The sequence below is a fragment of the Scleropages formosus genome, chromosome 2 (genome assembly GCF_900964775.1).
Source record: "Scleropages formosus chromosome 2, fSclFor1.1, whole genome shotgun sequence".
Classification (NCBI taxonomy): domain Eukaryota; kingdom Metazoa; phylum Chordata; class Actinopteri; order Osteoglossiformes; family Osteoglossidae; genus Scleropages; species Scleropages formosus.
The window spans coordinates 39,467,458-39,485,724 of NC_041807.1; the positions used below are offsets into that span (position 1 = coordinate 39,467,458).

Sequence of the window (18,267 nt, forward strand, 5' to 3'; positions counted from 1 at the left end):
TTGGAAATCTATTGCAATATATTATTATTGGAAGGTTTCGCACCATCTTCCCAATTTCTTTAATTTGACTTTTTAGTAAATCATGCACTCTAACAACCCCGCTTTCCCCATGGAACCTGCTGTTTTTATTACCTGAATTGGAATAATGGGATACTTTGCAGAAATGTAAATATTATGTTAAAGCAGAGCTGCTAATGTGTATTAACTGTCATTTTCCAGTGTGTATAATGCTACATATTTTAAGATTGTTTGTCACTGCAATAACAAGGATAATAAATTAACCAACCACTGTAAGTCTTTGGAGACAAGTAAAGAACAAATATACAACGTAGCGACTTTTTTGCAACCCGAAAGACACAGATTCATGCAAAACATAGACTGAGTTAAATAGTTTATTATTAGCAGCCATAATTGAAAACTGCAAATGAAGTAAATAAAAATGAACCAAATTAAAAAAAAATCTCATTAATCGAGAAAAGTTACTGAAAATGTTCTATTAACATATGAAATGTTGGGAAACTTGTCGCACTACGATCATAATTTTAATAAAGGTAGCTAGACACTTCCCATTAGTGGCTTCATGTTCCAAATGAGTCTTGTGAAACACATGATCGAAAAGCAAACTTTTACAAACTCCGTTAAAAAAAAAAAAAAAGAAAAAAAAAAAAAAAAAAAAAAAACCAATGTTAAAATCTATGGTGATAAAGTATTTTTAAATCCGTATAAATAACTTCTGCTCTATCGGGTTTGACAATCTCCGCTTCTGTCATAAAGCTGTCTTAGTAAACAAAGCAACATGTGAGAAGAAAAAGGCAGTAAATGCAGAAGTAAAGCCAAAAATTTTACCGAAATCTAACATCATAATTCCCTTATTATTCTAAGCTGATAAGTTTTTTGTTACCTACAGTATAAAATACGTGACTTGCTCCTGGCTACCGAATGACAATCAGGTTGCACACATCAGTGTTCAGGTCTGTTCTGGACGGATAGACAACCCTGAGGTTTCCATCTGTGTCCACGACACGGACCTGCTGCACCAACAACTCCGGCGACCCGTGTTCTTGATCGGCCTGCTGGACCGGGTCCGAGACCTTTTCATCTTCGGCCAGGTCCGATTCCGCATCGTTCACGACTTCCTCCTTGTGGTCGAAGGTGAATTTGTTCAGCTCTGCCATTTTCTGTGGGAAGAGACGGAAACGATGTGACCGAACATATTAAAATAATAGATACCATAGCAGTCCTGGTATTTAGTGCGTTTATGATGGTGTCCAGGACAGACAGCGTTACTACGGCTCTTCAAAAAATTCTTTCAGCCTACTTGTCCACTCATACACCATCAAATCCACCCATCATCAATAACCACTTGTCCAGTGCAGGGTTGTGGTGATCCAGAGCCTATCCCAGAAGCACAGGGTATGCAGCATGGCACACTCTGAATGGGATGCCAGTCCATCACAGGCAAATCTCACACATACACACCACCTAAGGGGGATTTAGTCACCAATACACCTGAAACATGTCTGGACTGTGGCAGGAAACCAGAGCAGGAAACCCATGCAAACGAGGAGAACATATAAACACCACACAGAGCTGGATCCAAGCCGACATCCAAAGACCTGCAAGGCACCAGCAGTCCCCGCTGCACCACTGTGTGACACTTTTTGATCTAAACCACTGAGCTAAAACAAACTGCAGCAGTAAAATCAGGGCTGACTCTCTAGTTTCATTCTAAGTAATGAAGGAAGTAGAAAATGCTGTAAAAACATGGCCCTCCACTTAAAAAAAATGTAACACGCTTACATTTATAAGGCATCAGATTTCAAACCCAGCAAGAGATAAGTGATCCACTTGACTTAATATAGTATTTTAGCAAAGTAATTTACAGTAACAAGGAATAAACTAAATAATATTCACAGCTGCTACAGATACACTTATACAAGTTTCCTGGATGAAAGAAAAACAATCAGATTTCAAAGATGAGAGTCTCCTATTTAAGTTTACCAACAAGCAGTTAAATATTCAGGGGGTATTCGAGCTCTGCTCTGAAGAATGGAAAACAGGGTAAGTGGCTCCTTTTACTCTGCACGTGAAGCCACACTGGGACAGACTCTGGTTTCACTTCGACAGTCATTATCAGCTCAATGAACCAAACGCTCCACTTATCTTATGTCGTTATTTCTTCCTTTTAAATTATTTACATGTCATACACAGGTCCCAGTGTTGGTGTGTTATCTGCTGTTTATTATCTCTAAACCACACAATCATTTCTACCATGGTACTTCACTGAGTGACTGTTGCACATTTGCAGACCACGGTCTACTTAAATTCAATATACAACATATAAAAATGACAATATTAATGTACATACACCTGAAAAGGTAACGTATGCATTGTGTGTGAAAAGAGGGAGTTCAAAGATGGAAGGTAGATTATAAAGTTTATTATAGCGTGTCTGTCTACTTATCAGGGGGCGCGGTGGCGCAGTGGGTTGGACCGGGTCCTGCTCTCCAGTGGGTCTGGGGTTCGAGTCCCGCTTGGGGTGCCTTGTGATGGATTGGCGTCCAGTCCTGGGTGTGTCCCCTCCCCCTCCAGCCTTGCGCCCTGTATTGCCGGGTTGGGCTCCAGCTCCCCGCGACCCCGTATGGGACAAGTGGTTTCAGCTGATGTGTGTGTGTCTACTTATCTGATACTTATCTAAGGTGACTCAATTTTAGATGCGCACACTAAGTGGTTACAGTGATTTACCCATTCATGTAGCAGGGTAATTTTTACTGCATCAATTCAGGGTAAGTGTCTTGTTCAAAGGTACTACAGCAGGATCAGGGGTTTAAACTTGGGACTTTCAAACTGCAACGCAATGGCTGTAACCACTACACCACCTACAGGCCAAACTGTGTGGCCCAATCAGACAGTGACACTGTGCACCTTAGGGTAACGGTGCCATGTAGATATGACTTCATGTCTTCCAAAGACTTGAAGGATTCCCAGGTTCCCATTCTGCAGCGTTCCCATGTCTGAGGTAGTGAGGGAACTGGACCCGAGTCCGAGGTTTCAGTTTCAAGTGCCAGGAAGCGCCTTCCGTTAGGGCTCACAAACGGAGCACTTAACCTAATTCGTACAGTAAAACATCTTGCTGTAGAAATGGGTAAAAACAGATAAAAGTGTGACCTATCATCAAAACTATTATTTTTTTTCCATATCCACAGAAAAGAAAAAAAAAAATATGCGCTCACGTGTGAAAAAATAATCATTTAATTCATCTGACTTTTCTCATTTAGCCAGCTGGGTAATTTTACTCTATCAGTTTGAAGTGCTGTAATCAAGCGTTCTACAACAGGAGGTGGGATTCGAACCTTGGTCCTTCAAATGCAAGGCAATAGCTCTAACAACTATACCACCTGCTGTGCTCAGGTATTGTCTGCGTAATAAACACGAAGGCAATATTAAAACACTGATTTCCCTTCTGCGATTTGGCCGTTGCCATTGTGAAAATCTGTCTATATAAGAATAAATCATATTGTACTGTCTCAGACTGGCTCAGAATAGAAGCCTACCACGATCAGAGAATCCATAACGTCCTTGCAGATCTGTAGACTAGTGGAGCTGGTCACCTCCAACAGCAGTTCGCTTGTAGTCTTCCTCATCTGCAGAGAACATTAAGAAAATCAAGTTTTACCGCAATAAGCAAAAACCGTCTCAGCTGGAGTTTACTGCAGGACTGAATAAATAAATCAATAATAAATAAATATATGGTCATTAACAAAATGTTCAGTGGGAGTGTAGAAGAATCTTGGTGTGTCTAGCATACTTCATCTCTATGGAAAACTTTTGATTAACAATTAACAACAAAAAAGAGCAATTATAGCACAACATTTTGAGAATGAATTCCAAATACGGGACCTCTCTGCTTTTTACAACACAGGACATCTAAGAGTCTCTCAGATTCTGCAAACAATTAATGGTTCTAAGTGTGACTTCTTGCAGGTCCAGCATCGGCTCCGAAGATGAACGCTTTACCAAAATCATCTCGTGTAAAATACACACTCCTTAATTATACCAGTGAGAGCAGTTAAAATTGACCTAACTATGTAAATATGTGTGCTTACGTGGCTGATCTCACCTTAGTCTTTTCACTGTTGGTTATTGGTGGAAAGGAGATGACATGATCCTCTGCATCAACCAAACAAGGGTAGTTTTCTTTCCCATCAAGGAGCTGCAAATACCTGTGGGGGGGAATCAGATTGTATAAAGTGATCAATATGAAATGTATGTCACCAGTTTATATGCTTAACTCGCATAATTTCTTCTAAAAATCTCCAGTAAAAGTGAATTCTCATAAAACTTATTCAGTTACATTAGCTGAAATGGGAACTGTTAAATACATATGTTAAAACAAAAGATGTTTCATCACATCACATTTTAGACTGACAGGTAAGGCTTTCCTTTGCCTTTTCAACTTTTTTTTTTTAGCACTAACAAAAACAGCAGAAATCTGTGGCAGACCTATAAATACGAAGATGAAGTATTTTGTAATATGGGACTGGTCCTCATTTATTGATAAATACTACTCCGATACACCCCCCCATGAGCTGATGTACCCTGAAATTCCGCCCCTTTATGGAGTTGGGTCCACCCACTAAACCATTCTACCACCTACTGATCTTATTTGAAAACATTAAAATTAACGTTGAAGATTGTGTCCTAGAATCATAATTTCAAATTAGCAAGACACATACTGGTATTGTATGTATGTATGGTACCATAACCGATGTAGGAAAAAACAACACGGTTCCACTCGCAGAGACTCGGCTCCTCTTACTTGTGGAGACCCGACACGTTCTGCCTTTTCTTCTGCTTCCTCTGCTCGGCGGCCTCGAACTGCAGCTGCCTCATCAGCTCCATAGCGCTCATCTCCTTGCGTCCCAGGGGGACAATCTGCTCGCCCAGACGCACAAAGGAAAACACACACGTGTCACAGAGTAAGAATTTCACCGTATGGTGTAACGAACTGTTTACTGTACACATGACAAACTCGAATGAGTGGGGTAGTGAAGAAAGAAGATGTGGTAAAACATCATTCCAATCTTCCAGCACGCAGCAATAGCTGGACCTTAAAACGGAACAGTAATTTACAGAAAATTTAATTAGAATTATTCCTTTTATCCAAAATGACTTACAGTGATTTACCCAGCTGTATAAACTCGTAACATTCACTGGAACAATTCAGGGTAAGTACTTTGCTCAAGGGTACTGAGGTGGGATTTGAACCTGCAACCTTTGAGCTAAAGCAAATGCAGCAGTTGTAAGCACTGCCACCTCCTGTTTTTAATGCCCACAAGCGGACTGTGGGTGTCTCACATTCTTCATCTTCATCGTTATTAATCGGGTAGCATTCAGCAAAGCAATTAAAGTGGCTGCCTCTGGACTTGGAAGTTGCTGGTTCGAATTTACTAAGAAGGTGGATAACTTTTTTTTTTTCCTCTGTAACAACATGTGAATCACTGTAAGCTCTTTCGGAGAGAAGAGTCGGCTAAATAAATTAATAAATAATAATTTACATTTATTCATCCGACACATTTTTCTCAAAAGAGACTTAGAATGTGAGGTTTATACACTAAGATACTTACACTGATTTACTCATTTACACAGCTTGGTAATTTTTACTGTATCAATAAAGGGTAAGTACCTTGATTAAGGGCACTACAGCTGGAAGCGGGATTTGAAACTGGGTCCTTTAAATGTAAGACAGTGGCTCTAATCACTATGCCACCTGCTGGATGACAGTTATATCTTCACGTAACTCCTATGGGAATAAGTTCATAAGCTGCGATCAGAAAAATATGACTTTGATAGAAAGCTCTTGGACGTCACAGCAGGAAGGGACCCGATTTATTGACGGCGACTGTAGGGACAGGTGCGAACGTGGCCTCTTAGCTACGACAGTGAGAAACATACAGAAGCAAGTTGAGGTACCTGCTGGAGGTAAAGAAAAAAAAAAAAACGAACTCTCGTTTATTATTTAGGATCGGCTGTAACGTGACGGCAGCGTCTGCCTAATTATCCGTCTGCTTTGGAAACCGGACTCCACACAAACACCCGGTCGGCGCTGCCCCACATCCATTACCCATGAGCCTCCCCTCCACCCTCGGAAAGCACTGGTTAAAAGGAGAACACACCTGGACCCCAGAGTGATAAAAAAGTCATCATAGATTCTTCAGCCAGTCAATCAAATGCTGTTAAACTGGTAAATCAATGTAAGTACATTCATTTTAAAATGAATACTGTAATTCTCCCCGGACAAGGATATTAGGTAAATAAATAGATAAATAAAATTTTAAAAATAATAATAATATAAGAACCCTTTGTGAAATTAATACTGATTGGTGAGTTCTGTACAGTCGACTGGACCCTTGCAGCCAAAAGTTCAGTACCTTCAACATCTTCGGAGGTCTGGCGTCATACAGGAGTGGCCCCCTTAGACGATGCAGGTCATGGGTGGCGATGGTGGCCGTCGTCCTCTTCTCACAGATCTCATCATGGAGCTTCATCTGGAGCAAGAAGAGCAAATTGAAAAAACATGGTATAACAAAAAGTGACACCAGGTACATCACCTTTACATCCAAAGAGCTTCGGACATTGATTAAAGGACTGGTGGTAGAAATTTCAACAGGGCTCTCACCTCCAGCTGCAGTAGCCTTGAACAAGGTACTTACCCTCAATTGCTCCAGTAAAATTACCCAGCTGTATAAATGGGTAAATAGCTGTAGGTAACAATGTTGTACATCGCATTGGAGGGAAACATCAGCTAAATGATTAAATGTAGCTATTAAATTATTAGTAATTTCCAGGTTAAAGTATTTGAAATGAATGTGTCCAGTGTAAAATTAAACTGGTTTACACTTACAATACATTGGTTCCTCATCTTATTAACTAAAGCTAGAAATTTGCAAAGATCAAAATCATAAGTTAAATTTTCAGATATAAATATTTTCCTGTTAATTTTTTTTCCTTTATTTAACCTTTTTTTTTAATTAATTCAGTTAATTGCATTTTCTTTATTCATCTGTTTTCTAACATTTCCATTTGCAGCAGAGAAAGCGCAACCTGTGTCAGGCAGTAATAAGCCCCCGAAGAGAGTAAGAGTGCGGGATCACCTTAACTCACATTGGTTCCACACTATTTACAGTTCGTGTGGTATTCCTGATAAATAACTAGAGGAAAAATGTAGATTTTAATGAGATTAATTGCTCAATAATTGGAATTTAGTAGGACTATATTAATAGCGTAACAACCTCATTTACTGCAGCTATACCTAAGACTTTTGCAGAACGTAATCTGTAAATAAACAAAGGAGCATCTGCACTATTACATTTTTACTCCTTGTGACTTAGTAGCAAAAGCGATGTTGGAGTTACAGACAAATCAAGTTATGAACAAAATCAAATTGTTCATAAGTTGAGAAGCCAATGCATATAGGGACAACAACAAGTCGGATTTGTGCGCCACCTAGTGGTTGTGGAATTATGAGGGACACAATTACCTGGGCCATCAGGAACCTCTTGAGGGCATTCCCCGGCTTCAGGTTCATGCCCTTGATGATGCAGCACACGATGTAGGGCCTGACGTCTCGAACCTGCGGCACCACTTTGACGGTGAACGCCGAGGCGCTGTCTTGCACGTGGAGAACCTTCACAATCATCTGGTTCACGTCCTCCATATCATCTTCCTTGTCCTCCTTATCCTTCTGCTGCCTGTCCGCCCTCTTCTTCCTACTCTTCTCTCTCACGCTCTCCTCCTTCGCACCCGGCTCCTGGGCTTTGCCCTTGCCTTTGCCCCTCCCCCCCGCTCGCAGGTACTCCAGCACAGACTTGGTCTGGCAGCCGTTCACCATCTTCTCCAGGCGCTTGTCCTTCAGCTTGTTGCCCTTGAAGTTGATCTCCTTCAGCTTGGAACAGTCAGCCAGGGCAGCCGGGATGTCCGAGAGGTTATTGTTGGAGAGGTCCAGGGTCTGCGTGGACGGCATGGAGAAAGTAGAGGACAGCAAGTCACATTTCCAGAAAACTGCTTTTCCAAGGTTACAGCAGTTAGTAGCACAGGCGAAGTCGGAGTTACGGACAAATCGAGTTACGAACAGATAATGAAAGTAAAAATATAGAACGACAGAGAACATAATAATAATCATTATTATTATCACGTAGCGTCACCCCGTATTTTAATATGTATAAATTTGTATATTTGACTCCAATAATAATTATTATTCCCAATAAATGAATGAATGGAGAAACCGCCGCTATCAGTACCACGTGACCAGCTGGTGAACCTTCGTAACTTATCATCATCATCGTCATCATTCCGCAGAAGATGTTTTTATCCAAAGCTGTATAGATAGCGCGATATCTGAGCAACTTGTCTAGGTTCGAATCCCACCTGCTGCAGTGCTACTCGCCCTGGGGCACTGAAATTACCCAGATGTACGAACAAAAATGAAAGTGCTTAAAGTTATTTACCGTAAAAAAATCACTAATCATGTAACTTAACAGGGAGAATTGCGGGGGGGGACAATGAAACATATCGGAATATCGAAACGGTTGTGACGATGTGGGGAGAACAGACGACCGTTTTTCGGTTGCGTTCGGTTTCTTTGACGCCGCGCGCGCCTCGCACGAGACTCACCTTGAGCGCGGGCAGCTGCTGCACGTCCCCGCTCAGCTCCTCGATGCGGTTCTCCGAGGCCACGATGGCGCTCAGGTGCTCGAGCCCCGGCGAGAAGAGCTCCTCGGGCAGCAGCCGCACCTCGTTCTTCGAGAAGTTGATGGAGCTCAGCTTGGCGAGGCGGCCGAGACCCCCGGGCAGGGCTTCGATCCTATTGCAGCTCGCGTTCAGCGTGTTGAGCTCCCCGAGCTGCGACAGCTCGTCGGGCAGCGATCGTAGCTCGTTCGCGGACACGTCGAGCACGCGCAGCACCTTCAGCGCGCCCAGCTCTTGGGGCAGCGAGCCCAGCTTGTTGCGGCACAGGATCAGGCTCTGGAGGTTGCTCAGGCGCCCGATGTCCCCGTGCACCTCCGTCAGACTCGGGCACTGGCTGATCTCCAGGTAGTTCAGAAGGGACAGCCGGTAGATCGTTGGGTCCAGACCCCCTGACTGTATCCTCCTGTCCACGCTTGGCCCCTGCAGGACCAGCTCGCGCCTCTTCTCGGACTCGGCTCTGTGTATCTCCGTCCAGGGGTCCACAGAAGCCGCGGACACGTCCATGATGATGATGCGCGCAAGAGCACCGGAAGGAGGTGTGGATGGCACCCGGCAGTGACAGCAGCACATGGTTTCGTTTATCCTCTCATTTCCTAATTCACCCCTCAGAAATTCTTATATATTCGCCCCGCACGTCCACCCGAATAGAAGCGTGTTAACAAACCGACAATGGAAATAATTACTGAAATAAAGCAGAGAAGGAATTATGGTCAGTGGACGTCAAGACTACATTACCCAGCATTCTGTACGAAGAGGTTCAAAGGTGACGAAGGTTCTCCAGCCGGTCATGTGGTACTGATAGCGGGGGTTTCTCTAGTCATTCTAAAGATTATAATCTCTTTGGCACAAAGTGTATATGCTCCGAATTTTAACAATGTATTCGCAGTTGAGTGAGTGCCCAGTGTGGTACACAGGTAACATTTGAGAAAAGTCAAAAAGGGATTTCTTAGTGTTTGCAAGGAGGAAGAGCAGATGAGTTGTAAAATGAAAAACTAACGCACGGGTGGGTTGGATGTAAATTTAAGTTCTGGTGAATAGTTTTTTTTTTTTTTTATCCCTTTCAATATGAAAACATGGACATAGACAGGAATACAATGAATATGTAAATTCGGACATTCTGCAGTATGTGATTATTTCCTGCCGCACTTCCGCAGCTGGAAGCTGTGCTGGTCATGTTGAGGAGCTTTCGATTGTAACACCTCAGTTCAAACCTTTAAATTGATATAAAGTTGGTATTCTACAAATGGAGTATGACTCATTTAAATACACGAGTATTCAGAATCAGAACGAGCTTTATTGCTAAGTATGTTCACACATACCAGGAATTTGTCTTGGTGACAGAAACTTCCACATCACAGACAGAGTGACAGTGAAGACACAGATTTATGTACATATATTAATTACTGTAGTTCACTGAAAATATTTTCTTTTGTTATTGGCTCATTTATCTTATTTTACATATATTCAATTAGCAGAAGTTTTTATCCAAAGTGGCTGACAGTGAGCACTATGTAAGCATTCAGATAACAAAAGATGTTGTCAGAAGTGGGATTCGAACCCACGCCTCCAGGGGAGACTGCGACCTGAACGCAGCGCCTTAGACCGCTCGGCCATCCTGACGTTGTTGATAAAAGGGAATTTTGTGCTTAATGCAGAAATCAGTTTACGAAAAAAAAAACATCTCAGTTGGATGTATTTCACGCTGAAAAGATCAAAATATATGAACGAGGCTCCTAAAAATATCCCTTAACATTTTTTAAATTCTAGAAATCAAAGACTTCAAGTCCCATGATCCAGTTCTGATGCTGCACATGCGCAGAACTGCAGTCTCCCTGTTGTCCAACGGTGGTTATGGAGATGTAGGAGGATAAGGATACTGCTGGAGTTAGCATCCTGCTAGCTGAGTACGTTTTACACGTTTAACATTTTCTTTTCTGTGTAGCAGTGCATTAAATTTCCGTGAGAATAAATATTCATCTTTGTCTGTCTGTAGAAATAAGTGTTGTAATTTTCTCCAGATTTTTTCCTGTTTTCGGACAGGAATCCGATCATGAGTTGAGATCGCCGGGGCTAACTTCGGCTAACAACATCAATGGATGACTTAGGCTTAGAAAATAAAAAATATATAATTGAGAGTTACTCAGTAACTTACTGCTAGTGCATTACTAGTAACTAGTAGTAGCACGACTGGTGCAAAAATTGAATTATTCCTTTCAGGTTTAGTTTTCAGGCGCCTTGACTTGCCTGTTTCTTCTGGATTCCTCTACTACTACTAGTACTAGTAGTAGCTAGTAGCTGCATGCTTGAGAAAAATCCCAGAGGTATTTAATTTTAATTTTTTTTTAATCTTTATTATGTAAAAGTAAATAGAGGCCAGGTGTTAAACTGATCGGGTCGGGTTTCGGGTTCAGAACTGCTTGTTTAAATTTGGTACTGAAATGTAATAAACACATCTTGTGAAGAAGTAGCTTTCCCCAAAATAGTAATTCTTGTTTTTTTCGAATTTGATAGTGTCAAACGGTGTGTTGGTGAGTTCTGATACGTCGTTCAGTTCAAATTCAAATATGTGAGGTAAAAAAGAGCAATAATTAACGGTAAGTTGTGCTAAAGAAAAAGAGCTGAAGGATGAACTTGGTCGAAACACTTGCGTGAGGCTCTGAGGGTGAATGTGGCTTAAAAAAAAATGAATAATAATATAATAATCGCCTTTTTCGGACGCTGCAGGATGCCACAGAAGCTGAGCTTCGCGGTGCTCAGCGCGTCCAGCCACGAGGACGGCTTCAGCGCACGCGAGCTGCTCGTGCACGCACCCACAGTCAGCGGCTGGCGCTCCGCCAGGTAGCGCGCCTCGCCGGTAGGGGGCGGAGCTCCGTTCGAGTGACCCGAGCGGGAAGAACGTGGTCACAGGCGGTGGGGGTTGACAGCAAACTTGACGCTCCACGGCTCTGCTGCTCGCTTTTTATCTCATACTCAGCTTTTACAGAAACAACTGGAGCTTTTGCCTTTTTAAGATGATTGTGGCAATTTATGCAAAACCGATTTATTATGAATGTGAACCTGACGGGATTGTATTTCTCGCCTCTGTTAACAATGTTAATGTAAACAAACAGCGCCTCTGTGTTTCTATTGTAAGTTTGTTTTGTTGCCATCTATCGGCCGTGAGTGGAAATGCAGGACGTTTACTGTATGCTGTATTTTCAGCACAGTTATTTTATGGTCATTTTTCTAGGAGGGATTCATAGCTTTTGTAATAGAAAACTTGAACGATGAAGAAAGCACTACAACAAAAATGCTGTGAAGAATAAAAATATAAAAATATCATAAACTGGAAAATTTATTGCAATAATATGTCTCAAATATTTGTAACTCAAGGTAGCAGACCGAAAGGTGACAGCTATAGAAACCTGGTTTTTCCTGTCTTGAGTTTTGCTTTTTTAGTCGCAGTATAAATCAAATTATATTTGACAGCCCTGCAGATTCATAATAGTCATGCGTGCACTTTGCTTTAGCGCAGCGGTTTTAAACCTGGGATCCATGGATGGGTTTTGGGGGGGGTTTGTGAAGTGCAACCTTGCTTTGAAAATAACACTAGCTAATAAAAGTTAAATTATTACTGGGCTCTTTACTGTAATTCTGATTACATTTATTCAGTTAGCTGATGCCTTTTTCCAAAGTGACTAGCAGTATTAAGCTTATAGTTACTTATTTGTTTAGGCAGCTGGGTAATTTTACAGGAGTAATTTAGAGTAAGTGACTTGCTCAAGAGTATTACAGCCAGTAGCAGGGAATCAAACCTGCAACATTTGGATCCAAAGGCAGTAGCTCTAAACACTATGCTACAAGCTGCACCTGTTTGTAGGGGATGAGGTTTTCATGTAATAAATTACATTAAACATGGAGCGTTCAACACTGTATTTCCTCTAAATTAATTTATAGCCATTTTTCTAGGAGAGGTTCATAGCTTTGGTGACATATTTAAAGGGGTCTGTTTCCCAGAAAAGGTTAAGATCCTGTAGTCCAGTATATTGCATGTTTTATGATAACCAGAATTACAGGTATAATGTGTTGATGTCACCACCACAGGTTCTGCTCGTACCCCCAGGAAATCACCCTGCAGCTAGCAGGACGGAGCCACATCCGGAAGCTCCAGCTGCTCGCCCACCCCTACATGATTTCGGGCAAAATTGAGTTCCACGTCGCCGACAGCCTGTCAGAGACACCTGATGTCAATTCCTCGGGGTGGTTCCGGCGGCTTGGGTCAGTCTCCGCCGGAACCAGTACAGGAAAAGCTCAAAAGTTATAGATCTACAGTTTCTTTTTATTTATACATTCACCACAGTGTAGTGTTCCACCGGAATCCAGTGTATCTAATGTTTTTCCCTTTCCTTCATGCTTTAGTGAGCTCTGACCACCGGTCCTTTCTGTAGATATGTGTCACTGTCGGAAAACGAGAAAACGGGGTTTAAGGCGCGGGAGCTGAAGTCCGTTCATGTGGACGTTGTGGGAACGCACTTGAGACTCACGTTCCACAAGAACTACACCAACCGCTATAACCTGTTCAACCAGGTAAAGTATGCACTCCACTTAAACACACGTAACATGTTTGATGTTTTTTTTAACACGAGTCTTAAATGAACACATTATTTTTTCCAGGTTGCTTTAGTTGCAATAAATGTTCTGGGGGATCCTGTTGATGGCAGAGCGATGGACTTGACCGTAAGTTCCCTGTCTGCATGTCCGCTGCTGTACTTCTCTCGGCCACCTAGAGGGCGCTGTTTGCCTTCTTTTAAAAACTCCCACTGAGACGAGCCCCACGTTTGTAATATAGTGAACTCACCCCTGGAAATTAGTTGAAAGGGTCTTCCTTAAGACTATTGCTTTAGACAGTGAAAGTTTTTTTTTTTTTAAATTTTTAAATATGTTTCAATACAGCTCATCTGTAAAGTTTATGAGTTCTTCATTTGAAGTTGTTAGAGCCATTGCCTTACAGTCTGGAGTTCTTGGATTCAAATCCCGCTCCTGGTGCGGTAAACTTGATCAAGATACATACCTGAAGTGCTCCAGTAGAAGATCCTGCCGTGCAGATTGTTGAATTATCATACCACAGCTTGTCTAACATGAGCTTTGAACAAGGTGTCACTTAAGTAAACGTTTGTAATAACTGAGAGTAATTATGTAAAATTTCTACAAAAAAGCTTAATAAAATTGAGTAATTGTAAAGTTTTGTAATCCTAGCTGGTACTGTAGAAATGATACATGAATTATTCACCAGGTGATAGACAGTTTCGCATTTTTAAGTGTATTCCTGGGGTTTCATGTAATGGAAGTGCCACCTCACCATGGAAGTGATACGGAAGCGAGTCTCCTGGGCTCTTCGTGAGGACTGTAGGCATGGACAAGAATGTGGTAATATAACTCGCAGAGCAGTGTAATGACACAGGGCGAAACCAAGGTAACCCGATAAACGCACGGATTGATGCCCCTTGGAAGAACCCTACTCTTTATTGCGGAGCAGGTTCGAGCTCACAATCGCCATATTGTCGAGGCTTCAGTGCTCCACCAACAGCGTGTGCCGTGTCCTTCTAAGGGCTTCACTTGTTCTGCCTATTTGTGTAATTTACAGCATGGGTAGTATATATTTATACAGAGATAAGTAATAAACCTGTGGTGTTTTGTTGTAAACTACCATAGCAGAACAGATCTTTCTTTCTTCATATGAGCTCATTGGAAGTAACACTTTGTTTTATTTCTGTCATTCTAAATGCTGTGATTGTACTGTTTTTAATGTCACTTCCCAGGCCAGCGGAGATGAGCTGATCGAGCACAATCTCAGCCTGTCGTTGGAGGGCCCATCTGTAGGGTAAGGCAGGCCTGTGTGCTGAAGGATTCAAATATGTGTACTATATATCTGGGCGAAAAGAGTTGTTTCTGGTAACAATTAGGTAACTCACTATTGTTGGTCAGCTTACCATTTATTTGTCTTTTACATGCTTTCCACAGACGGTACCCAAGCTTAGTTTTATATTCTTCTGCCACATATATAGTAAATAGTGGAAAAGTGAAAGGCACTTAAGTCAAAGGAAATTGTATCAGGTTGTACATTTATGCAGCTAAATTAGGCAAAACATTTTTTTTTTTGGCTCACAGGAAATTATTTTTATTGGCTAATAGCACATTTTTGGAAATGATCATGTACTTCACAGAAACTAATTAAAAAACCTTTTTTGCTGTGTCTCAGGAGGATATTCAGTTAAATACACAAGTCCTTTAGATATTAATTTGTTTTAGTTTTGTGGGTCATTAGGTTAGAAGTAACAAAATCTAAATTATCTTTGAGACGTCAGATAAATCTGCCAGATTTTGTCAGGCTGACTCACAAAAAGCAGAGGAGAAAGTAAATGGTAAATGATTTTTATGAATAAGTTATTCTCAGAGATCAGGCAATGTACCATATCAACATCATAATGCTGTATGCTGTGTAGGTTCATAAAATATTGTAAGTCTGTATTTAAGTATTACATGAAATTACCTGAAATAGTATAAAAAATATGGTTTTACATGGCTTTGTATAAGAGGGGATGTGCAGCACTGCCAGGGTCTCCCATCCCTCACCGTGTTATTCATGGTGTTCTGTGCACCTCCCCTAGGCAACACACCCCCATCTCCCCTCTAGACGACCTGGCGTTCGACATGTACCAGGACCCTGAGGTGGCACACATCATCCGCCGCCTCCACCACAAGAAGCAGGAGTGTGTGCGCCAGGAGAGATACGACCTCGCCAAGACACTCAAGCAGGCCATGGCGGACCTGCAAAAGGTACATCGTATTAAAGCACTGATTTACACCGTGTCCATTCCCACATGTTCTTCCTGACCCCCAAACAGATTTCATACATTTGGTTGTTTGTCCTCCCAGGTTTCTATCAGTAAGTTGTCAGTAAGTTGTTTATTAACTACAAGGAGGGGTGTGCATAGAGAACATTGCCCCCCTACCCTTATCTGGTACATGGCGACTTTAGTGACCACAGCAGGAAAGTTTCAAGGGAAACACTGGAGTGGAACCGCTGTTTCCTTCGTTTACAGAATTCAAATTTCTAGACTTAATTCCTAGTTTTGAAATCCTGTTTTTTGGTGTTCCATCGTGAGCATTTCGTGTTCCCACACACAGGTCACACACACGTTGCTGGGGATGTTTGTGCAGGCGGCACTTACAGTCAGGGAAAGAAACAGCAAAAAAGGGCACGTTGAAAACATTTTTGTTAATGCTTATAATTTATGGTTTTGTCTTTCAGTGAGAGTGAGAACACTGGCTCCTCAACTTACAAACACAATAGAGATCAGAACATGTTTTGTTCGTAGCCCCAAGAACCATTTTTAACACTGACACAGTTGACAAAAGCTTAGTAATAGAGGTGCTTTGCAATTTGTGTATGGATTAGGGTCACAAATATAACTTTAATATTTAATTAGTATGTCTTTCTGTTTACATTCATGTTTATTTTGAGTTACATTAAGATTAAAAGTAAAACGACAGAAAATAAAAGTGTTCTTTTGCTTTTCATGCTTTATAAACTTCTATTCGATGCTGGTCACTGATTGATTCCTTGCATAAAGGAGTAGCGTTCCTCATCTTATTATTGATCACCGACCAGGAACGCCAGATACCAGCTGTAAACACTGGGAAAGTGAGTTGAATGAAGGCGGTCCAGGGTGCTCTTCACTACCCCTGTCAACTCAGAGAGTGAGCACACGTTGCGTTGGCTGCACAACAAGCAGAAAACAGACAAAGGCAATTAAAATAAACCATAGAATGTCTGTGTTCTCAAAAATGGGAAACATTCATAATACAAGGACATTCTTCCTAAAATATGGACAGAGAGATTCAAGAGCACATTTTTCCAATGCTGGAAAGATGCTGATTTAATAACAATGGAAAATAAAGCCTCCTTTGCCAGAGCTGAATATCAGATAAGATATCATGTGGCTTAGAGGCACAATTTCTCTGTCTCTGTACAGGAAGTTTGTCTTTGTACTCAGATATTATCTGGAAAATGCGAATGAACGCTCATATGACTGCTTTTAAATGCCCGCTCCACTGCGCTCATTCAGTACCCAGCAGCCTCTGCTCCGCTCACTGCTCCGCTCATTGCCGGATGGTCCCCCCGCAGGTGGGGGAGCTGCTGGGTCGCCTCGACGTGGAGAAACGCTACGCCATCGAGAAGGAGGACTATGACACGGCCAGGGAGAAGAAGGAGCACATAGAGGAGTACCGTCTCAAGGTGTACCAACAGCTCGAGCTGCACGACCTGCTTGACACGACACAGGTGTGTGTCGCCCTTCTGAACACCGAACGCTCCTCACCTGTGTGTGTGTGTGTGGTCAGAAACCCAGTTTAAACAATCTGTCCATCTCCTTTGAGTCCGTCTGAAGTTGTGGGTCTATCAGCTTGTCCCTGTCCAACGCGTCCAATCAGAACGCCTCTCCGATAGCCCCGTTCCTTTTATAGGCTCAACCCTAAATCTTTCAGGTTCACCGCATTCTTTTTTTTCCGCATAGGTTTACTTTTCTGCTCTTTGTTCCTGAAAACTAACTTGAAAACAATAATAATAATTTGATTTTGTTGTTCAGTCGCTGCCTGCTGGGCCTTCATCCGTGAATGTTATTGGAGTGACACTGCTGTTGTGGCAAACAAAGACCCAGTGAATTTTCTTTTAATTCATTATTTTTAATGTGTAACTTTTTTAAAATCTGAATTTTAAATAATATAGTACTGTTTGTAATATACTGTTGATGAATGTAATTCGGTATAACATAATTCACAGATGGAAGTTTTAAAGGTTTACTGGGTCTGTGGTGTAACAGTGAGCCTTTTGCTGAAATTTCATACATGTGGACCTGTGGACATGAAAGGTTAAGTGTGTGTGTTTTATTTAAATATCTGTTTTTCATTGAATTGCTTTTGCATTTTGATGTTTGCAGATGGACTCCTGTTACATCTGTTGTTGCCTCTGCATTTCTGTACTGTCTGTAGATCCGTAAGGTGGCTGATGTTCACTACGAGGACTCGGGAGTCCCCCGCCTCTCACCGCGGGACAAACGGGCAGCGCCTACCCCTCAAATCCAGGAGGGGACCACCCAGGTTGAGCCCACGGGGCCAGAACAGGCCGCTGCGAGCCCCCCAGCCTCCCGACGGACACAGACCCCCCCAACACTGTTTCCGGCTCAGCAGAAAACTCCACAGGTACAGAGATGGAGCTCTGCATTTAATGAACTGCCCCTTAAAGAAGGCGAAGAGAAACAGAACATTTGCATCTATTTGTTTCATGTTAACATATTTATTTTCTGGACCGTAACCGAACATATTTGTTGTAGTATTGAGCCCTATACGTGAAGTTCTTCGAAATACACTATATATTGTACAAAATATCATATGCAGAATACGCACACACACTGTCTGAAGCTGCTTGTTCCAAGCGGGGTCGCGGCGAGCTGGAGCCTAACCCGGCAACACAGGGCGCAG

General features: G+C 42.0%; 2 protein-coding genes and 1 non-coding gene across 4 annotated transcripts in view; 1 reads left to right on the forward strand and 2 right to left on the reverse strand.

The window, feature by feature from the left end:
* Positions 1-668: 668 nt before the first annotated feature.
* On the reverse strand, positions 669-9,270 carry lrrc47 (leucine rich repeat containing 47). Its single transcript, XM_018746647.2, has 7 exons — positions 8,674-9,270; positions 7,541-8,008; positions 6,432-6,548; positions 4,820-4,935; positions 4,121-4,223; positions 3,555-3,644; positions 669-1,178 (listed from the first exon to the last, which is right to left on the reverse strand). The coding sequence occupies exons 1-7, from the start codon at positions 9,250-9,252 to the stop codon at positions 933-935; spliced, it is 1,719 nt and encodes a 572-aa protein (XP_018602163.2). The 5' UTR covers positions 9,253-9,270; the 3' UTR covers positions 669-932.
* Positions 9,271-10,285: 1,015 nt separating this feature from the next.
* Positions 10,286-10,368, reverse strand: trnal-cag (transfer RNA leucine (anticodon CAG)). Its single transcript has one exon. It is a non-coding gene; the product is annotated as a tRNA-Leu (tRNA).
* Positions 10,369-10,574: 206 nt separating this feature from the next.
* cep104 (centrosomal protein 104) overlaps positions 10,575-18,267 on the forward strand; it is a 36,010-nt gene continuing 28,317 nt past the window's right edge. Inside the window, exons 1-9 of one of the 2 annotated variants that reach the window (XM_018746645.2) lie at positions 10,575-10,652; positions 11,473-11,586; positions 12,832-13,005; positions 13,176-13,314; positions 13,402-13,464; positions 14,547-14,608; positions 15,396-15,564; positions 16,916-17,071; positions 17,779-17,988. In XM_018746645.2, coding sequence (XP_018602161.1) covers positions 11,474-11,586; positions 12,832-13,005; positions 13,176-13,314; positions 13,402-13,464; positions 14,547-14,608; positions 15,396-15,564; positions 16,916-17,071; positions 17,779-17,988 — 1,086 coding nt within the window. In that variant the 5' untranslated portion in view covers positions 10,575-10,652; position 11,473. Of the gene's footprint in view, positions 10,653-11,014; positions 11,070-11,472; positions 11,587-12,831; positions 13,006-13,175; positions 13,315-13,401; positions 13,465-14,546; positions 14,609-15,395; positions 15,565-16,915; positions 17,072-17,778; positions 17,989-18,267 lie in introns of those variants that run through there. The other variant, XM_018746646.2, reaches the window with a different exon arrangement.

Excerpts from the sequence above, each read along its gene's own strand:
- lrrc47 (XM_018746647.2), bottom strand. The coding sequence starts at position 9,252 with ATGGACGTGTCCGCGGCTTCTGTGGACCCCTGGACGGAGATACACAGA. Across the intron at positions 3,645-4,120 it reads CCAACAGTGAAAAGACTAAG|ATGAGGAAGACTACAAGCGA; the intron begins GTGAGATCAGCC and ends TGTTCTCTGCAG. Across the intron at positions 1,179-3,554 it reads TTATGGATTCTCTGATCGTG|AAAATGGCAGAGCTGAACAA; the intron begins GTAGGCTTCTAT and ends CTCTTCCCACAG.